This window comes from Benincasa hispida, chromosome 9 (assembly GCF_009727055.1).
Source record: "Benincasa hispida cultivar B227 chromosome 9, ASM972705v1, whole genome shotgun sequence".
Classification (NCBI taxonomy): domain Eukaryota; kingdom Viridiplantae; phylum Streptophyta; class Magnoliopsida; order Cucurbitales; family Cucurbitaceae; genus Benincasa; species Benincasa hispida.
This window is the reverse complement of record NC_052357.1, coordinates 24,002,923-24,025,300: the sequence shown is the minus strand read 5'-3', so window position 1 is coordinate 24,025,300 and position 22,378 is coordinate 24,002,923. Positions and strand designations below refer to the sequence as shown.

The 22,378-nt window shown below is 34.9% G+C and overlaps 1 protein-coding gene across 2 annotated transcripts; it reads left to right on the top strand.

Moving 5' to 3' along the window:
• The first annotated feature begins 6,748 nt into the window (after positions 1-6,748).
• Positions 6,749-21,731, top strand: LOC120086018 (general transcription and DNA repair factor IIH helicase subunit XPD). 2 transcript variants are annotated; one of them, XM_039042410.1, is made up of 12 exons: positions 6,752-7,511; positions 7,865-8,145; positions 8,484-8,566; positions 8,657-9,060; positions 11,971-12,164; positions 12,347-12,527; positions 12,630-12,754; positions 19,087-19,176; positions 19,352-19,430; positions 19,514-19,590; positions 20,791-20,899; positions 21,285-21,731. In XM_039042410.1, the coding sequence occupies exons 1-12, from the start codon at positions 6,978-6,980 to the stop codon at positions 21,402-21,404; spliced, it is 2,277 nt and encodes a 758-aa protein (XP_038898338.1). In that variant the 5' UTR covers positions 6,752-6,977; the 3' UTR covers positions 21,405-21,731. The 2 variants fall into 2 exon arrangements, with proteins under 2 accessions (XP_038898339.1, XP_038898338.1); XM_039042411.1 differs by lacking the exons at positions 19,087-19,176; positions 19,352-19,430; positions 19,514-19,590; positions 20,791-20,899; positions 21,285-21,731 and adding an exon at positions 13,035-13,074 and having other exon boundaries at positions 6,749-7,511.
• The last annotated feature ends 647 nt before the right edge of the window (positions 21,732-22,378 follow it).

Sequence of the window (22,378 nt, the reverse complement as noted above, 5' to 3'; positions counted from 1 at the left end):
TTCAGACTCTATTCAATTTTGCACAACAAACACAGACAATTTAAATCTTCAGATAGTTTAACTCTTCAGATAATAAATACCAACTCAATTTAACTAAACTCTCTACTTTTATCATGCACTAAACACCCCCTAATGTGTTTGTGAATTGATTGTTACGATATATTTGATATTAGATTTTAGATTTGATTAGATGTATTGGAAATGGCAACACCCTCAGACGATGAACATGACAATAGAAAACGGTCAGGAACTGACGGTTGGGCAAAGAAGGGAACCTGTAAAACAAAGGCTCGTTATAGACTGAGTCACGGAGCTTGCTCTCTTTAAGACGTTTCGCGGCTCTGCCCAAGTGTGCAAGCAGGTCAGGAATACTACCACGTCTTCCCCAAGATAAAACAACCCAAAAAGGAAAACTCGATCGGAAATGCACCGTTACCGATCAGAACACACACTTTCAGATTGGATTGCTCGAAAAACAGAAAAAACAAAGGAGAGGGAGTGATTGAGAGCGAGATTGAGAGAATGAAAAATGATCTACTCTCAAACACTGAACAATTGCGCCTTTTATAAGGTTGGGAACCCAACTACAGTGCAAAGCTGCTAAGGAGGGAAACGCTCCCAGCCACAGAACGTGTGCGATGTGATCAGCGCAAACGGAAGACCGATACGTGTCGAAGACCAACGACTAAATTTTTTTAATAAATAAAAAATAATGAAAAAATTATATTTTTCTTGAAAAAATAATCACACACGCGCGTGCCTCCCCACGCCCGCTCATCCAATCGGACGGACGGCGACGACACGCATGTGGGACGTCCACCGAACACACATTGGTCTATCTCCTCAGTCTCTCTAAAACATGGGTACTCCTTGGGGCCCAAACCCATAACCCAAGGTTGGAGTAGAAAAAAGAAACTCCCCTTTCAAAATTTATTAATGTGGGATTCTCAACCAAAGTTTGGTTCCCTTTTATTTTTATTTTTAAAAACAAAATTAAAATTTCACCTAACAATCCCCCACTTGATAATTTAAACATAAGAAAAAACAAAATTTTCATTGAGTAGTTTCAGTCTATACAACACTGTGCATAAGCAAAGGTGTCTTACGACTTGAACCTTTACATAGTGTAGATGATTTAGAATATACTAGAATAACCCTTGATTTTGAACTCCATCTCTAACAACATCTCACACACAGTGTCATTAGGGTGTAGTTTGAAAGCCCGTGCTTTAAGGCCTAGCACGTGTATCTCGGTTTAGTGAACGCTCTAGAGAGTTTGTCTAAAAAGCTCCATAGGAAACGATCCCCACTTCCATATTCACATAGGTGAGTCTATCAAAAGTACTCTTATAGCTAGGTACCCCATTTGTCATCAAGTATAGATCTCATTAAGAGCTGAGTTCAACCTCTCTTACGCTTCAGGATATCATGCTCGGACTCTAAGACATAGGAGTGGAACTCTATGTTTGTTTTAGCATGATTCACTATATATCACTTCTAATCAGTTATTACCCATTGAACTTGTTTCTTGGGATCTCCATTCTACTGAGGTTCTGAAAACCTGCTCTCTAAATTTTCATTAGTTCGTATATGATCCACTCTAACTGTACCAGTAGTGAGAAACTCTCTAATGGTATAGTGCTTACGACGTATTTGTTGTCTCTTTCCGTTATAATAATGGTTCTGAACTTTTGTGATTGTTGCAGTGACTTCCAAGAGATAGTTCCACTTGCTATATTAAAAATATAGTCACTTGATAATGTAATCCTAGGTTTTGGGTTTTCTTGTCAGGCCTAGTGCAGTCAGCAATGTAGCATTCCAATATCTCCTCACTCCCTCCAAAACATGGATACCATTTGGGGCCCAACCCCATAGCCTAAGGTTGGAGTACAAAAAGAAGACTCGCCTTTCAAAATTTATCAATGTGGGATTCTTAACCAAAGGTTGGTTCCCTTTTGTTTTTCTTTTTTGAAAATAAAATAAAATTTTCACCCAACAAGATCAAATTGTAAACTTGATATAAGTATTATGTGAGCATCGAAATTAAAATCCTTAGGCATGAGCCAACTCGTGTCTCAAAGTACTTATGAGTTTTTTAGCCTCCTTTCCACTTTGAGATTATAATTAAGCTTTGGTTGCTTGTTTTGCAATTGAGTTAGGAAATTCAAGGAGATGTAATCTTGTGAGTCAGAGATTTAACCAAAATTTGTGAGTTATTGTGCAAATCTCTCTCTAGTCTTTATCACATGCACACGATGCATTCCGAAGTATACTAAATTCTATCCTCAATTCAAGTTGTTATTTTACCAATTGTTTATATACATATAATTGTAGGTGTTCTCATCGTATTTTCAATTTCCGTCTTTTCGAATTCAATTTGATTTTTAATAAATACTCCAATAGGCATTTTTATAGCCTTTGTTAGGCATTTGATGTCATAGTTTTATTGATGAAGTGCATATCAATATTTTATCGATGATTTTGTTGGGGTAATATTCAACGTGTATAACTTATTCATTTGCTAGAAGGTAGATTCCTCTTTTTTTTTGTTATCCTATTTATGATATCATAGATGCTGCAACCAAGGTTATAAATATTCATGCATCAATTTTTTTTAGTGTAATGTATGAAAAATCTATCATAGATTGCAAATCATGCATCTTAATTTTCTCATATTTGAAAGATTTGTTTGAGATATTTCTCTAATTAGTTTATAGTTTTTATATCTTGTAATATAATTGTTATTTAAGAAAAATTAAGTTAGGATATTTGTTTCCTTAATTGGATTGCATATTTCTTAATAAGATCGAGTTTCTTTTAAATAAAGTTAAGATTCTTTCATATTAATATTAACTTTTATATGTTAAAATTATCTTACGATAATATTATCTTTTATTTTTCAAATATGATTATCTTTAATTTTAATTTGAAATGTTTAAAGTTTAAAATATTAAAGATTATTTCTTAAAGTAAATTCATTTTAATAATATTAATAATTCACTTAAAAATTAACTCATAATTAAAAGATTAATGAATTAGAAATAAAAATTGACTAAGAGAACTTTGTCCAATGATTGTTCTGGTTAGGTTGAGGTATTTAAGCCAACGGTAAGAGAACACATCTGCCTGGGAACTAATCTGAGAGTTGAATTAGTCAATTTTTATTTGTTATGCTAGAATTGAAATTTGTTTGATTGTTGAATGTTTAAATTATTCTCATATGGATAAACTTGTGAACTTTTGAAATTTATGTATAGTGATAATATATATATATATATAATTGATTGAATTCCTTTATGGCAAACTTTGAAAGCTACACGTAATAGCTAATTACTCTTTCTAAAGCTAAATTTGATTTAATACACCTGAAGTTGCTTAAATCAATTAGTGCTCATTGTTTTTGTCTTGCACCTACAGTTGCACATATTTTAAATTAATAAATGCTTATAAACTAATAAACATATATCAAACATGTCGTGCTCTTGTATTAGCAGTTTGAGAAAGAAAGTTTGAAACATTGTGATGAATATTTATCTAATATCTTTTGAGGTTGAAAAAAACATGCGAGCAAATGTTTCTATGAAAAATAATGAAGGTTGACCAAATAATATAATATCATTCCCTGAATTGAATGTTCTAATATTTAATCATTGGGGTCGGAATCATGGTAATAAAGGAAGAAGTAATTATTCTATTAAAACCACAAATATATAATGTTTTGAAGGAAAATTTCATTTTCTAAATGTGATGCAAAATAGACAATAATCTTGTAACTGTTGTACAATAACAATCTCTTTAAAAAATTAAAATCCTTATTAATGAAAAAATGATGAGTGGAAGTAAACTTTGAGAATTTATTTGACTCTCTTGAATAGATTATGACTTATCTTTTTAAACCCTAAATATAATATTATTTGGATATTACAAATTTCTTAGAATCTCCTTAAGAGATGAGTATTGTTTTTGACCCACTTGTATATGAGATATTTGGATTTCTTTTAAATCTCTAAAAGAGAATAAGAATAAATAATATTTATATTTTGCATATAGTACATCTATGCATATTATACTTATGTTTTCCAAAATTCAAAATGCTTGGAGCAGAAAATCAAATATCAATTAAGTTCTGTAGGCTTGATTAGAGATTTTGGAATAGAAAATAACATTTTACCAGATGAGCAAAATTGACAATTGACATACTTTATTCTCTTGTAAATCAAAGAGAAGTTTAGTAAATTTGGAAGATATACGTTATAATATATATCATCTAGAAAGATTGATAATAAGAATAATATATGGTATTTATATAATATATCTATTATTTTCTATGAGAAATGCATATAGAAAAGTTATGTTTCTCCTTCTAAATTGTATTCGCACATATTTGTTGTTGGGTTGTGTGTTCTAAAACTCTTTGTAAAGTTAAACATATTCTAAGATGTTATTCAACATTTCTTCAATAAAGTTATTGAATCTATAAATTGCATTTGTAAAGTATAAATCCAATAAATTAAGATCCATGGCTATTATATGAATATTTGAAGTTTATGTAGAGACATAAAGATGGATCAAGTTCAAGTAAATAGCCAAAACGGTCTATAGTATAGAATAAGTGTGAGTGCCTTATTCTAGTAATACTATTGGATGCAGCCCACTCTGTAGTTGTTACAATTTGTTGTAAAGGTGCTACAAACGAAGTGATCCTGATTCGTTCATGTATTGACATGAAGAGTGGGGGCGTCCTATGTAATGAGTTTGCATAAGATCGAACCAAGTAATAAGTCACTCTTACTTTATAATGTTGTTTACTGTTTAAGACTGACTATTTCACTTGGATGACCTAGATAACTCGATCCAAATCCTGAATTAACTATGAACTTCTGTTTATTCGAGATTATGCTTAGATTTGTATATGTGAGAGTTGGCTCAACAATGCCGACTTAATAAGCCTCCCATTTTAGGGATAAGACCGGTAGATAGCTGGGGACATAGGGTACAATAAGGAATTCACTCCTACCCAATTTAGGGATAGAAGAAAGATTATTCTGAATCCAAGTATTGAATAAGGGCCCCACTCTCACATTGACCCGATAGGGATTTGGTTTAATGATTAGATCACAAACCAATTGTTCATCAGAGGATCAGGATATATTATGAGACATATTCTATATACAATGAACTCTAAATGAGAGTATTATACATATGATAATTATGTAGATGTCTAAGCATAACCTCTATAGTTAAAACTTATCAATTAACATCTCTAACTAATCTCCATAATTATCTTGTCTTCTCGTTTCATTCTTGTAACCACCATTCTCACAACCCTATAAATAGAGGTTGTAGAGATCATTTGAAAACACACCTGAATTGAGCATAATACATATGTTCTCTACTTTCTTCTCTCAATTTATCTTTTTTGTTTATTCATCTCTCCTCTCTATTTTATAACACGAAACATGTTTTTTTCTTTTATTTTTTAAAAATATTTTATTTTATTTTTATTTTGAGATAACTCCAAACATGTTCTTGATCATTCCTAACCAATGGTATTTAAAGATCCAAAACTAAATATTAAAATAATCATGTGAAAAGTATTTTTTAATAAACCATTTAACAAAATCATTTCTAAACACTTGCCTCAGGTGCAAATTAATTTTTAAATATAACATAATTAAGCCATAACATTGTTTACATTAAACTCGACAAATTTTGCCGTCAAATTCTACTCCATTCACCATCTAGTTCTAAATACGAATTTCTAACTAATTTTAATAGAAGTAAAACTTTAAGTACAAAATTAAATTCAGCAATATACAAGATTGGCCTTAAAATTACCCCAAACTCAAGTTTTAACAAAAACCAAATGGAAGATTTAAAAAAAAATAGAAAAATAAGGAAATTATTTATATAAAATAGTAAAATTTAATATAGAGGTTGATAGAAGTCTATTAATGTCTATCAGTGATAGAAACTGATAGAAATCTATTATTGATACTATGTGATAGACGCTAATAGAAATCTATCAATGTGTTTTTTGCTATTTCTGTAAATAATTTGATATTTTCTTTATCTGTAAAAATTTTCTAAACCAAAAATTAGCATTTTTTTAAAAGGACTGTTTTTAAATATATGAGAATGAACAAAAATATTTACAAATTTAGCCATTTTTTTGCTTTTTATCTGTTATAGCCTGCGATAGACCATGATAGACTACTATCTGTGCCTAGTTGTGTCTAGATAGACATAGATAGTTATCGCGATCTATCGTAGATAAGCTGTGATATTTTGCAATTATTTATTAGATGACAAAATTATCTATTTTGTTGAAATTTTACTTAAAAATTGTTGAAATTGAATTGTTATTCCAAGATCAATTTGATTTTTTTCCCTTTAAATTTAAACTTAAAGAAATTGATTTTTTTTTTTTTAGAAAATTATTTCAAATGATAAAACTGTTGAAAATATTTACAGGATATAACAAAATTTTCGAATTATCAATGATAGACGTTAATAGACTTTTATCAGTATCTATCAATATTACTAATAGACACTTACAGAAATCTATCCGTATCTATCAACGTTCTAAAATTTTACTATATTTTATAAATATTTGATTTATTTTTCTATATTTAAAAACAACAATTTTTTTAGTCCAAGAAAGAGGACTCAGATCTTATGCCTACTCGGCCTCCTATAAGGCTGTATTATTATTTGCATTGATACAAAAAAGAAAGAAGGGAAAAAAGATAGAAAAAGAAAAAAANAAAAAAAAAAAAAAAAAGGAAAAGGGCATTTTCAAATACAGAAAATCGGGTGAAAGAGACGGAGGCTTTGTGAAGTTCGGGCATATACTCTGTTCGCGTGAGAACGAGCACCCTCGGCCAGACATCTGAAATCTCCCTGCCGCCGTCGCCGTCGCCGTCGCCGCGTCTCTGTTTCTCCGCCATTAGCTCGTCTCCGGCGGAGCAAGCACCATGAAGTTTCAATTGGAGGATGTCACAGTCTACTTCCCTTACGATCAAATTTACCCCGAGCAATACGCTTACATGCTCGAGCTGAAGCGAGCTCTCGACGCCAAGGGCCATTGTCTTCTCGAAATGCCCACAGGCACTGGAAAAACCATCGCCCTTCTTTCCCTCATCACCAGCTACGCCCTCTCCAAACCCCAAAACCCTGTCAAGCTCATCTACTGCACTCGCACTGTCCACGAAATGGAGAAGACCCTCGCCGAGCTTAGATTGCTTCATGATTACCAGGTTCAGCAGCTTGGCCCTCGCGCTCAGATCTTGGCTGTGGGGCTTTCGTCCAGGAAGAATCTGTGTGTCAATCCGAAGGTTTTGGCGTCGGAGAGTCGGGATTCTGTCGACGCTGGTTGCCGCAAGCTGACGGCGAGTTGGGTTAGGGCTATGGCGGCTGAGAATCCCAATGTGCCTACTTGTGAGTTCTTTGAGCAATATGAAAAGGCGGGTTCCAGTGCGGTGTTGCCGCCGGGGGTTTATACGTTGCAGGTACTGCTTGAATTGAGATTTATTTCTGAATGATTTGGAACAGTATTTCTTTGGTTTCCTGAGAAATTGCCTTATGAAAAATTAAAATTGCAGTCTCTTCCTTCGGGGCTTAGTTCGTGAAACAGTGTTGAGATTATAATTCCGTAGCATTTAATTTGTTGAGGGTTGCCAGATAAAGTTTGAGTTTCACATACGGCTTTACTTAGTACTATTGTCTAGAGACGAATTGTTTCTGAAATCATTTATATAAACCAGGCTTTATTGACTAAATTCTTCTAATATGCAATTCTCTGGACGGAAATCGTTAGTACCTTGAATGGATAATTCATGCAATTTCCTCACTGAATTTATAGGACCTGAGAGCTTTCGGGACAAAGAAGGGTTGGTGTCCTTACTTCTTGGCACGGCATATGGTACAGTTTGCAAATGTTGTAGTATATAGTTATCAATACTTGCTTGATCCCAAAGTGGCTAGCATTATATCCAAGGAAATGCAGCGAGAATCTGTTGTAGTGTTTGATGAGGCGCACAACATCGATAATGTGTGTATTGAAGCCCTTAGTGTTAGTGTGAGGAGGCAGACTATTGAAGGTGCCAGAAGAAATCTCAATAAGATGCGGCAGGAGATTGATAGGTATAATCAGATACGAAATTGCTCTCTTATTGTTCTTTTGAGTACAATGGAAAGTGGGGGATTCGAATTACAGACTTCTTGGTCATTAGCACATACGCATGCCAGTAGAGCCAAACTTTCTCTTATTTTTATACCATATTATGAAAGGTCACTGGTTCATTTGTTTCTAATGTTCTTAAGAGTTAATGTGCAAATATCTCTTATTGAGAGATTTGTCTAGGTTTCTTAAATCTCAATAAGATGCGCTAGGAGATTCTATGCACTGTCTAGGTATTTAGGTGTTTCTATTACTCTTGAATTGAAATTTAATCAGTATATTTCCTTGATATGGTAGGAAGGTTCAAGGAAACTGATGCAGGTAGACTGCGTGCAGAATATAACAGGCTGGTGGAGGGTTTGGCACAAAGAGGAAACCTACCTAGTATGTTGTGCATTATTGTAGTTGAAACAAGATTGTATGGTTTTTTTTTCCTTGTATAATATCCTAGCTTTCTTTAATTTTGTGATGCAGTTTCGGACACGTGGCTTTCAAACCCTGCCCTTCCAGATGATATTTTGAAGGAGGCCGTGCCAGGAAATATACGCCGAGCTGAACACTTTATACATGTGTTGCGGAGATTGGTTCAGTATCTTGAAGGACGTTTGGACACTGAAAATGTTGAGAAGGAAGGGCTTGTGACTTTTGTTGGCTCTATTGGTTCACAGGCTGGAATTGACCAAAAAACCTTGAAGTTTTGTTATGATCGTCTCCACTCCCTCATGCTGACACTTGAAATTACTGACACAGATGAGTTTTTGCACATACAGACCATATGTGACTTTGCAACACTCATTGGAACATATGCACGAGGTTTCTCAATTATAATTGAGCCTGTTGATGAGAGAATGCCCCATATTCCTGACCCTGTACTGCAGGTTAGTTTATATTTGCTTTAGTTCTCTTTCACACACACATGAGGGTGTGCATAAACACACACACACATCCTTCTTGAAAGTAGTATGAAATTTGGATGCTAAAAATTATAATCTTAGGCTAAGATGATCCCTTGATGGTGGAGAGGAGTTTGAGCTGGACCCCTTCACAGATAGGTACACGGTTTTAGTATTTAGCTATGGTTCTGATCTTAAAGTGTGGAGGCGTCGTAGATTAGGAGATCCGCACACAGCCTTTTCAACTCCCTTTCTCTGGGTTGGAGGTTCTCTCATCTTCTCCTATATCAATATTGAGAGTGCTCCAAAATACAAGATACAAGGAACAACAAAATTGATGAGGATACATGTCGAGTAATACAAGGGCATAAAATCCTAAATTAAGTTGAATTAATGAAAGCATTCCAGTTCAAACAAATGCCTGACTCAAATAATTGGCAAAAGCTTTAGATTGAGAACACCATCATGAAGCAAGAAGATGTGCTGAATCTAATCAATCTATCCAATCAGCAGTTTGTCCCCTCTGATTACGTTCGAACCAAATTTTGGATGTAAGAGCCTTTTTTTACATTGAACCATAATGTTTGAGATGCTCATTAGCTGCATTGGACCAGACGTACAAATCAAAATAAGAAAGTCCTAGAATCTTTAAAAAAGGCCATAATTTGGGTGATTTGGAATGAAAAGAATACAAAAGTCTTTCAAAACAAGTAAAGATCCTCGGAGGAATTGCTCGACTCTCTTCATTTTTCGATTTCTATTGGTGTAAAGAAGGTCTACCTTTTAGCAATGATGTAAGAAGAACAGGGGTTAATTGGGTAACTAGGTAATATTCTAGGTTAATTCCCTTTTTACCCCCACTTATAGTAAAACTCTATAAATAGAATTATTCATTCTAATAAAAGATCAACAATCTTGATTCTTGGAGAGAATTCTCCTTTTATCTCCTTTAGGCTACATCAATTGGTATCATAGCGACCGCCTGGGCCAAGATTGACTGCCGCTGGTGGAAGACTGTGAAACTCTTGGCGATGTTGATCACAAGAGGGAGCTTCGTGAGTCGTGCTCGTTGCCAAACAACACACATCTAACTAGGGAGAATCCTTGAAATTCTAAGAAAGAAAGAAAGAAGAAACCAAAGATTTTTCAAGATTTTGCAAGAATGGACTATTACTGACCAAAGAAGGCGTCCAAGAAAAAATATAACAATTGGTATGGGCAAGAAAATCAAATTTACTTAAAAAAGAATGCTGGAATTATGACTCAAGTGATTCCGAAGAAGAATTTCAACATACTAATTTTGCCATGCTCGATTTTCCCAAAGAATCTATCACTATCCACATTGGAAGTTTGATTCTAGTGATTCTAGTAATTCCGATGATGTATCAAGGGCAGATTGGGACGGAATAAGAAGGCGACAATATCAGAAAAGGGCCCAAAGATCCAATCAAACCCATTTTTCAAGATATCAACGTAAAGATTGGGAGTTAGATGAATTAAAGAATCATCAAGAATGGATTTTTACAGCCCAAGAAAAACGTTCAAGACTCAAAATTACTCTTTTGGTTATGAAACACGATAAAAAAAGGTTGATTCAAGAGAATCAATGGATGGGTCCTATACCCATCATGAGATTAAAACATATTCAAGAATCCAACAAAATGACTACTTAGATCCTATAGCATTGGAGGAAATAAAGAAAACAACAAAAGAAATCTAACGTTCAACATATTGATCAACTATTAATTCATTTGCAAGAGTTCAAGAACGGATTGATTTCATATACCGAAGAAAAAACAAAAGAATCACGATCGGGAAATTTTCAAATAGAAAATCTTGAAGATAAAATTGAAGAAAAACAAGAATTTGAAGATGATTTGGAAATAGTTTCAAATGAAGAAGAAAAATCCAACGAAGAAGATGAAAAAGAAGTATCAAACACCGAGCAAAAATCGAACAAGAACAATGACACACTGGTTGCGGTGGAAATGGATCACCAAACTATCAAAGAACTTGAAGTGAATGATAAAGAATACGTGATTCTTGAACGATTTTCCTTGGAAGGTGGTTTTTCAGTGATTGGTCCTTTGAATATGGTTTTGAATGAGCTTGAAGGAAACATCTTTTTTGGGTTTATGCCCGATGGAGAAGTTCATCTTTTGGTGGCAATATTGGATCTTTTGTCTTGAATTTATACTTTTGATCATAATATTTTTGTTCAAAATGTAGGAGGTTGGTTTGGTCATGCTACGTTGAGCAAGTTTATTTCATTCCTTGTTTGCTTCATAATTTTTTTCTTTTTAAAACTCGAGGGCGAGTTTTCTTTTTGGAGGGGTGGAATGATGTAAGAAGAATAGGGGTTAATCGGGTAATTAGGTAATATTCTAGGTTAATTTCCTTTTTACCCCCACTTGTAGTAAAACTCTATAAATAGGAACTCTCCCCTCTTGTATGAAATACCCTCACTTGTAGTAAAACTCTATAAATAGGAACTCTCCCCTCTTGTATGAAATACATTACTTATTCTAATAAAAGATCGACAATCTTGATTTTTGGAGAGAATTCTCCTTTTATCTCCTTTAGGCTACATCAAGCAATTATAGTTTAAATATATTTTTATCCAGTTGGAAGTTTTTTGTAATCTTCATGGATGGGCTCTGATTTTGTACCTTTAATTTATTCTATGAAACTGTTTCCTATCCAAAAAAAAAGAGCGAAAAGAGATAAAAATCCTAAAGAAGAAGTAAACATCTATCTTTGTTCCCTACTTGCATAGCCTCTAGCTCATACATGATTCTATTAACTGAAATTTAAATTTGAACTTTATATTGCGTTTTTAGTATTCATGGGCTTTTTTTAAACAAAATTTATTAAATATTCCTTATTTCTCCTCAGCTTAGCTGTCATGATGCCTCACTTGCTATTAAGCCTGTGTTTGAACGATTTCAATCAGTTGTGATTACATCTGGTACTCTGAGCCCAATTGATCTCTACCCTCGTTTGCTCAATTTTAATCCTGTTGTTAGCAGAAGTTTTACAATGTCCTTGACCAGAGATTGCATATGCCCAATGGTTCTCACTCGTGGCAGGTGTGTGGTTCAGTTGAAATACCTTACCCTTTCGTTGTATATATTGTTATTAAAGTTCTAGTCATTTTTTTTTTTTTTTTTGGTTTTTTTGTTTTTATCCTCCTTATCAAAAACTAGTTATTATTTTTTTTAGTTAAACGTTGGATCTTCTGTACTGAACACAGTTTGTTTTGTTGCTCTAGTGATCAGCTTCCAGTAAGTACTAAATTTGATATGAGAAGCGATCTTGGTGTAGTAAGGAATTATGGCAGGCTCTTGCTTGAGATGGTCTCAGCAGTTCCTGATGGGATAGTATGTTTCTTCGTCAGTTACTCGTATATGGATGGCATTGTAAATAGTTGGAATGAAACTGGCATACTAAAGGTGACAATTACTCATGTTTGGCTTGCTAACAGCTTTTTAGTGGGAAGTAGTCTTAACGTGATCTACCCTGATCATACTCAACGATTGAACTCATTTCCTCAGGAAATAATGCAGCACAAACTTGTGTTCATTGAGACCCAAGATGTCGTGGAGACTACGCTGGCTCTTGACAATTACCGCAAGGCTTGTGACTGTGGGAGAGGTGCTGTGTTTTTTTCCGTAGCCAGGTATCCTTGTCCTCTGTCAATGCTTCCCCATTTTTTCCGCTTCTTTTTAGTCAGCAAAATAGTGTGATTCAGAAAGAATTGTACGTGTATTATCCTTTTCATACAAGTAATGGATATATGTGAATACTTGTGTATCACTGGATAGGTGGCAGATGATTGACAATGACTCCCAAGTCTGATAAAACTTGGTCTAATAGTTGAGAAAAGCTGAATTTTCATTTCTGTTGCATTGAATATTCTGAACCATGATTTAATTTTTTTCATTCTCAAAATTTATCAGTTATCATAGTGGAATGGGAACGTGAAAGACATGCTAAGAGAGGTTTGATTTCCTCGAGTTATTCGTGATTTTGGGTTAAGACTTTGCTCAAATTTTGCAGTTTAAATGCCATGGTGCTTTGACACCAGAACTTTTAATGAATTTCTTATTTGAAAGTAAAGATCTCTACTGTAGATTCCAGTTTATGATTCAAAATTTAATTAATACGTTTTTATATTTGTTGCACTGAAGTTTGTATTATGGGTGTGACATATAATATTTAGCTAGTGTTTAAAATAATATTCATTATATCACTGAAAAGTGTTGTTTCCTTAAAAAAAAAAAAATTATTCATCTTGTCAATTGGAAGAAAGTCCAATTCCCTGTTGATATGGGCACTGTCAATATGGGCAATCTACTAGAAACAGCTCTCTTCTTGCCACATGGTTGTGACGATTCATTGTCACATTTACCACAACACTTGCGAAGTTATTATTCGTTCTGAATTCTGACACAAGGTGAATAATGGAAATTCCACCAGGTCTTGGCTCAATTTGTGCACTGGGGATGCTCCTATTTATTCATTTTCCTAGACTGCAGTCCCCTTCTGCTCGAAAGCTCATTAAAATTGGAACCCCTCCACCGAGGAGCTGCCTCCTAGGCATTCTTCCCATGATATATCTCATTCATGACCATTTTCTTTGCTGCATTTCCCTCTGTTTGGAGTTGGGAAAACACCTCCTCCTGATCCACCACACACTTGGAGATTTGGAATGGTTATCTGCAAGGATAGTTGTGAAGGGCCATGTTTTCCTCTGAAGTCCCTTTGCCAGTAGGTTTTAGGAGACCTTAGAATTTTTAATTGGCAAGTGGTTTTCCCAAAGAGCATCAAAGGTTTTCCACAAGTCCTCTGTTAGGATAATAGTGAGGTTAGTATGGTAATTAACACTGTAGTTTGTTAAGAGTTTGTATCGAAGAAATTGCCATGAAGTAGGAAGATGAGGCATATAAGAAGGTAGACAAACATTGTGATAGTTTAGCTTTTGAGTATTCTTAATGTCCAAGTATGAGTAGTTATCTTTCTGTACTTTCTTTTTCATTTTTTTAAAAAAACCGTGCTTTCATAGAGAAATATGAAAGATTGTAGACATACTAAAAAGAAAAATCCCACAAAAGGAGTTCAAACCTAACTATAGAAACAAACTCCAATCTAAGGTATGAGCTCTCTTCTCTCTCCTCTTCTCTTCCGTTTCTCCAATCATTCTTCGACTAGTCTTCTCTGTCCGTTTCCTCTCTTCATTTTTCCGATATCTTCCTTCACATCCGATTAATCTCCAACCCTTCACTCTGACCTTTCCTTCCCATCTGACCACCTTCATGCCAGCTCCTTGCTCTCCCATCTGACCACCATCAAGTCTGTTTTTGTACCCGATAAACAAAGTATGCAACAATAATGGGTCGTCAAGAATTCAGATGTATTCCAAGCAGATTTTAATAATATATGGGTTGTTTCATGCCGCTTTGAGTTCGATAATTAGTTAGAAATCACTAGATCACTTAAACTCTACTTTCAAGCAAATGTCATAATCAACCCATTATATGCAGAAAACGCATTGGTTGAAATGGATCGTGGTCCATTGGATGAATTAATCGAGAATCTTGGCAAATGTTAGAAGTTTGGTTGTTTCCACCTGAAATTCGGAAAATGGGATAGATTCACTTATAGTAGACCATTGTATTCAAAAGGCTTAAATGGGTGGTTATCAATTAAAAATCTCCCGCTTGACTACTGGAACAAACAAACTTTTAAAGCTATTGACGCTTATTTTGGTGGATTGAAAAATATTGCTACCGAAACTCCAAATCTTCTTAATGTCTCAGAGGCCAAAATCCAAGTTCAGGAAAATTTATGCGGATTCATCCATGCAATGTTAGAAATTTCAAATGAAAAGAGGGGTAATATTTTCTTGAACTTTGGTGATATTTCATCAATTAACCCACCCAGCAAGGTAAAAGGAGATTTGTTTGACTAAACCAAGTTATGAAGGATGAGGAAGTAGAATGTGATCCATTAAATTCCAAGTTCGAATTTCTCCTTCCATCGAGGATCAAACCAAACTATTCCAGAAGCCCAACCGTCAATGCTGAAAGTTGTTTGAGTACACCTCTTAGATTGAATCGGAGATTAATAAGAGGGGTTCTTCTATTACAGAATTTGAAGATTACACACAAAGAATGAATCCTCAAGATCAGACCAATGTGAACACGGTTGAGGAAAAGCAGAAAGAGGAACAAAATACGACAAAAAGAGCTGCTGGCTGTTTGAATTCTGAGCCGCCTTTAAGAAACCGTTTTGAAATCCTGCCAAATGAGCCTAATTTCGAAATCCCACCCAATGAGCCTAATTTTAAAATTTTGTCTTGTGAAAAATCGCCCAAAGAAGTTCAAAGGTCTCATCAATTTAATAGAGATGAAGGATCGGGTTCAAATGGTAATATTGAGAAATCAGGCGGCTGCTTATTGAATAAACTCCCCAGCTCCCTCATTAATAATAACATTAAAATGCCAACTGATAGCCTCCCTCAAAATGACACTTCAAAAGACGAAAGAAGAAAGAAGATATCGGACACAAGCTCATCGATACACAATTCTAAAAAAGGTGAAAACTCTTCGGTTGCTCGTGCTTTGATTTACACAAGAAAACCTCACTTATTCAAGCCTCTCAGAAAGCATTTCATTCGGAAAAACACTTCTTTTTCTGGACAGCCATAACAAATTCTGATTTGCTTGAAAGTTGTTGCATCAAAGTACAAATCCTTGGGTTTTTCCTTGTCAAGTCTGTTAATTCTCCTCTTAATTCTAGTTCTTTTCTTATTCAGATTTCAAAATTGTTGGCTCAAGTGTGCCTTTGTGCGAGGTACCCCTGATTCTCAACAAGTTATTCAAAAGAGCCAATATGATTCAGATGGCGATTCTATAGTCAGTGCGAGCAGCGAAGAAATAGGAAATTCAGAAAGGAGAAAGGAATTTCGATGGTTATTACAGTGACTTGCAACATCTAGTTCACTCGGGAGAAAAACAAATGGTTGGCTGTGCTGATACCTCCTTTCAAACCGTAGATAAGAAGGATATTCCTCAAAATTTGATTTCAGTGGTCGAGGACTGTGATCTGATCATCGGGTAATTTTCAGTTCAAGAGCTCCAACCTCGTCTTGTCATATTATGAAGATTATCTCATGGAATACAAGAGGTTTAGGAGATGATTCCAAGACATTGGCATTGAGAAGAAGCTTAAAGAAAATAAATCCAGACTTGGTTTTAATTCAAGAAACAAAGAGAGATTCATTTGATGCCGATTTCATCAAGGAGTTATGGAGCTCGAAAGATATTGGTGGGTTTTTATCAAAGCATTTGGAAAATCTGGAGAAGCATGTGGGATGAAAGTAAAATTTCGGTTACTGTAGTGCTGAAAGGAGGTTATTCCTTATTTGTTAAATGCTTGACTATATGTAAGAAGTCCTATTGGATCACTACGGTTTACGGACCTACAGATAATAGAGAAAGGAAGTACATATGGCCAGAATTGTATCTCTCTCGAGTTATTGTGAGGAGCCTTGGTGTGTTGGAGGAGACTTTAACATTACTAGAAGAATTCAAGAACGTTTTCATATGGGGAGATTGACAAGAGGAATGAGAAAATTTAGTAATTTCATTGCTAAGATAAAGCTAATGGAAATTCCTCTTAGCAATGGTCGTTTTACGTGGTCACATGAGGGTAACATCATTTCTTGTTCTCTTCTAGATAGATTCTTAATCTCTAATAAATGGGATGATCTATTTGCAAATACTAGAGTGGCAAGACAAGCTCCGTACCTTTTCTGATCACTTTCCTATTCTACTTGAAGCCGATGCCTTTGAGTGGGGACCTCCACCCTTCAGATTTTGCAACAGTTGGTTGGACATTAAAGAAAGCTACCGAGTAATCAAAAGAGCATCGAATATTGAAGTTCAACAAGGCTGGGTTGGGTTTGTTATTTCCTCTAAATTAAGGAAAATCAAGGCAGCATTGAAATCATGGAATGCAGATATTGAGAGTCAAAAGAGAAAAGCAGAAGAAGCATTGCTAAAAGAAATTGAAAAACTTGATCTTGAAGCAGAAAATTCAGAAAGATTCCTTTCAAAAAGAGATGAGAGTATCTTTGAAAACTGAATTGTTATCACTCTATCGCATTGATGAAAGAAATTTAAGACAGAAAAGTAAACTAAATTGGATGAGTTTGGGAGATGAAAATTCTAAGTTTTTCCATAGATATCTAGCAGCAAAAAAGAGGAGGAATTTTATTTCAGAATTGATTAATGATCAAGGTTCACCAACAAGATCACTCAAGGAATTTGAAGACCTAATATTGGGTTTTTACGCTTCATTATACTCTAAAGCACCAGACATTAGAGCTTCATTTGTTTGATTCAAAAAAAGGAAGATGCTATTTTTGTAAGGGATTTTAGACCGATTAGCTTAACTACAATAACATACAAGATTGTAGCGAAAGTGTTAGCCGAGCGTTAAAGAAAATTGTGCCAAGCATAATTGCTCCTACACAAAGCGCTTTCATCGGGGGTAGACAAATTCCAGATTTTCACCTTGAGGACAAGGTGATTTTTTCGGGGGCGGGTAGTGATAGGCCCCCTGTTATTAGGAGGTATATGAGAAAAAGAAAGAGAAATGGAGAATGAATTGTGAATGGCTTAAATTGTTGCAAATAGTTAGTTAGGGCTAATAACATATTGGAAGTGGGCCTGAGGAAAAGATTCATTTTGTTAGATTGGGTGAAGGGCTATATTTAGGCTGTGTGGGGAGAGGGATAGATTATCCTTTTTCATTGTATTGGGTAAAGCTCAGAGGGCTTGTAAGGGGAGGGGTCTCGGCTTCCTTGGCAATTTTGCCTAAATAGTGAATATATAAACCGAGTTCTATGAGAAGAATGTGAGGAATGCCTTTTCGGTCCAAGGTCACTCCCATGCAAAGCCTGTGTAAAGAATTTGACCTTGGGAATTTTAATCTTTAAAAAGAGGAGAAAGCCAAGGCAATATGGGAGAGAAGGGTTACATAAAATGTGAAAAAAGGAATGGCATGGGAAGCCCCCAAAAGGATTAGGAGTCCAAGCCTTAAAGCCCCTCTCCCAAGGCACATGAAGGTCACAAAGGATAGAGAGAATGGCCTGTCACTTCCGTTATTTCTCTACTAGAAGAGGGCGACAAAAACCTTGACAATTTTAATAAGAGAGGAGAAAGCCAAGGCAATGTGGGAGAGACTGGTTACATAAAATGTGAAAAAAGGAATGGCATGAGAAGTCCCCAAAAGGATTAGGAGTCCTAGCCTTAAAGCCCCTTCCGCAAGGCACACATGAAGATCACAAAGGATAGAGAGAATGGCCCGTCACTTCCATTATTTCTCCACAGAAAGAGGGCGACAAAAGCCTGAAGAAACCATTAAGGAGGTATATGAGATGTGGAAGGCAAGATAAGAAGTCACCAAATGTAATTTCTTATCTGAAAGGTGGTATACCGTGGAAACAAAGCACAGAGGAGAGAAACCCCCCACCATTCCTCTCAAAAACAAATCTTTGAACCCTTCTCTACAAAATATTTCATAAGCTGGGAGAACAAAGGGAATCCAGAAGAGATAGCTATTAGCTTTTTTGATAGCATTTCTCTTGGACACCCTTTCAAAAACAAAACAAATATTCTCCAGCTACAGTTGGTTAGGTATTTATTGGAATTTTGGTTATAGTAAAAGGCATAGTTATTTGTTTTTGAACATGTAATTGTTTTTAGCATTTCATCGTGCAAATTTCATTCCCACTTAATAGCCATGGTTTATGTGATCTTTGTACCAAATGGAAGAATTTTCATGTTCTTTCTTGGGAGGCTATCCTCCCCTTTTGGTGATTTCATTCCATCTATAAAATTATTGGATTCATTCAGAAGAAAAAAATCACTTTCATGTAACTTCTTAGAGATGCGGATTAAAAGATGAGTGATATGATTTGGAATTCAATCTATGCTAATGCAGGGGAAAAGTTGCTGAAGGTATAGATTTTGATCGACATTATGGACGGTTGGTGATAATGTTCGGTGTTCCTTTTCAGTACACATTAAGCAAGTGAGTTTCACATTCTGACTTTCTAATGAGAACTTATGGGACTAGACAATGATTAACCAATGCAATAAAGCAATTTTTAAATTTTGGCTGTCCCTTGGGGTGAGGAGGCTGGTGTGGTCGTTTTTGTTTGGGCTTGGGTTGTTTCTGACTGTCTAGATAATGATTTTATTTTCAGAATCTTGCTTGCTCGGCTGGAGTATTTACGTGAGACATTTCAAATAAAGGAAGGGGATTTTTTAACTTTTGATGCATTGGTATGGGAAACTTATTCTTCTTACTATCTGTAGAAGCTCTTTTGATGTATGGTGGAAATAACTGGTTCTGACAATTTGAGCAGAGACAAGCTGCACAATGTGTTGGTCGAGTTATCCGATCGAAGGCTGACTACGGGATGATGATATTTGCCGATAAAAGGTTTGATTTTTCCTTTATTGATATTATTACGTAGTTTCAATCAATTCCTCAATTACATAACAGATTTTTAGTTATTACACCAAGTTCACAAATCACGATTCACCAATTCATTGGATGACATGTATCTTAACAAAATATATGAGATTGTTCATACTGATTCAACTCACTGCACCTTCTCAACTTTACAAGTTCTAAAACCATGTGAGATAAAGTGCAATAGAGGGTGTCTATAATAATAATGGGCTGTTTTCAAATATAGGAAAATGGGCCAACTTCTTTTCATCAGTTTTTTTTATTTGAAACAATTATCCAGTAATAATTTATAAATAAAATAATCATACACAGAATGCTGGAGAAACAATCATCAATTTTTTAAGATAAAACCATTCGTCGTAATGAGAATGTAGTATGTAATTAAAACAAGAATTTAAAGCATAATTACTAAAGACAAAAAAGGGGGGCCTAGGATGAAGACAGAAGTTAGCGGTTAAACTAAAGAGTAGAACCACATATTAGGAGAAATTTCTCTCTCACCGTGAAGAAGAAATTCTTTGGGAAGGAGAATTGTAGAAGATAATAGTCGCTCCTCTTTTCATAGATAATAATCTTGTCTTCATGAGCTTATGAACATGGAGATGAAACGGCAACCGTGTTGGGTGCCTGTTGAAGGTGTGCACCATATTAGATGGACCAATGAGGGGGTCCTTGCCACACACTTACATGCAATTGAGCTTGCTTCGGAAACACATGTAGCCAGTGGTTGTCACGCCAGATGGAAGGTGTAAAATCAGTTTAAGCACCGAGCGCTTCTTGTTTCAATTAAGTGTGCATCACGCAAGTTGATGCAAGTGCTAGAGAATAGAAGTTGAGAAGAATTTGAAATGATGATTGTAAGTTGAAATTTGTAGTTCTACTTCTACCAGATGTGCTCTTATTATCATTAGTTCCTTCGAGAAATGTTGGCAGGATGTTGACATTTGACAATTACTATTTAGCATGAAATTATATTTTCAAAGGACGATTTTAATTGAGATGCTTGAAAAGATGGTTTAATGGGAAACTACCATGTATTTCGGATATGTTCAAGAAATACCATGATATTTGCAATTTATTAGTAAAAAAAAAATATTGAAAATGTGATTTACTGATTTTTTTCATCTCATGAATAGTCTTTGATTTATTTCTTTGACCTTTGTGCAGGTATAGCCGTCATGACAAGCGCTCGAAATTGCCTGGATGGATATTGTCACATTTACGTGATGCACACTTGAATTTGAGCACAGACATGGCTCTGCACATAGCTCGGGAGGTTTGTAATCGTTAACATCTTTGTAGTCTAAGATATTGACATATTTTCTTTCGTACGCATCTACAAATTGTTTTTTTTGGTAAAAGGAACTTTTTATTGATAAGTATAAGGGGAAGAATAGCCATCTACAAATTGTTGGCATTCAAATCGTCTCCTTCAAGTTCTAATTAATTACTAGTGCTCTAACAAGGATGTTGAATAGTTTGAAGTGCCATTTCCCCTTTGAATTTGCAGTTGGAAGCAAAGTTTGGTTTATTATCTTAAATGCATCTTCTATAAGATCTCTTTCCATGTTTAACTACCAACTTATTAAGAATGTCTAAGCATTTTTGGTTTTTCTGTTACCGACAAATTAATTGAATCAAAACTAAATCTGTGGGTGCAGTTCCTTAGGAAGATGGCACAACCCTATGATAAGGCAGGGAGCAGCGGTAAAAAGACCTTGTTGTCCCAAGAAGACTTAGAAAAGATGTCTGAAGCCAACATGAATGAGATGTTGTATTAAGGATCTCAACACTGCAAATGGGCATTTTCTTAGTCCAGAGTGCTGTTTTACATTCTTGAATCCTACTTACCAAGTTCATCAGATTCATCGGCTTGACAGTTGGGTTTGATAGTTTGAAAAAGAAATTCCCTTTTGAGATTCTGCCGAAGAGGAAAGAATTCAAACTTGAACGCCGCCTGGTTGTGGAACTAGGGTTGATAACCTTTCTGATTGAAAAACCCTAAAAGAAATTTTGACAAATAACTTATAGTATATGTATATAAATGACTTCTTGTTCCCTTTTTGACTTGCAATGCTACCCAGTTTCTGAGCTTGTTTTGTTATTAATTTAATTGTTGTCATTTTACTAGTGAAAATGATTAGAACAGAGATGAACTATTTGTTAAAATAGGTCTTTCGCAGTTCATTTGGAAAGATGACTGCTGTCAACAAGCTAAAGTATCTATCATGAGATTGGAGCTTCAAATTTTCCTATTTCTACTTGACAAAATAATCTGTGTTGTATTATTTTGAACTCAACTCACTCGCTTGAGTTGTCGATTCTTATAATTCAAATAAGTCTTGTTCAGTTATGATTCTAACTCAACGAGTTTGGTTGGTTATGTTTTATCGAGTTCGATCAAGTAGACCATATAACTTTCAAATATGTTTTTAATGAGGATGTTAAAGAAAGTTGTTTACCCAAGACTTCTTAAAAAACTTCAATTTGAGTTCGGGTTTAAACTTAAAAAGAGAAATGAACTTGGAGTGGCGGAGGGATAGTGAATTTTAGGTTAACAATAAATTTACAAATTTTATGATTTCATTTAGGGTTATTTAGCGGTTCAATCCCTTTTAAAAACTTATTTTTATAAATGCTCAATTTTTCTTTTTTGATATTTTCATAAATAAGATTTAATGAAATTTTTGGATAAAAATAACCTTTGTAGTGGACGGTTGGAGAGAGAATATGCATTGAAAAAATATTTTCATAT

Coding starts and splice junctions, on each gene's coding strand:
- LOC120086018 (XM_039042410.1), top strand. CDS start 6,978: ATGAAGTTTCAATTGGAGGATGTCACAGTCTACTTCCCTTACGATCAA. Junction 12,528..12,629: donor ATGAAACTGGCATACTAAAG/GTGACAATTACT, acceptor TCATTTCCTCAG/GAAATAATGCAGCACAAACT. Junction 20,900..21,284: donor CTCTGCACATAGCTCGGGAG/GTTTGTAATCGT, acceptor CTGTGGGTGCAG/TTCCTTAGGAAGATGGCACA.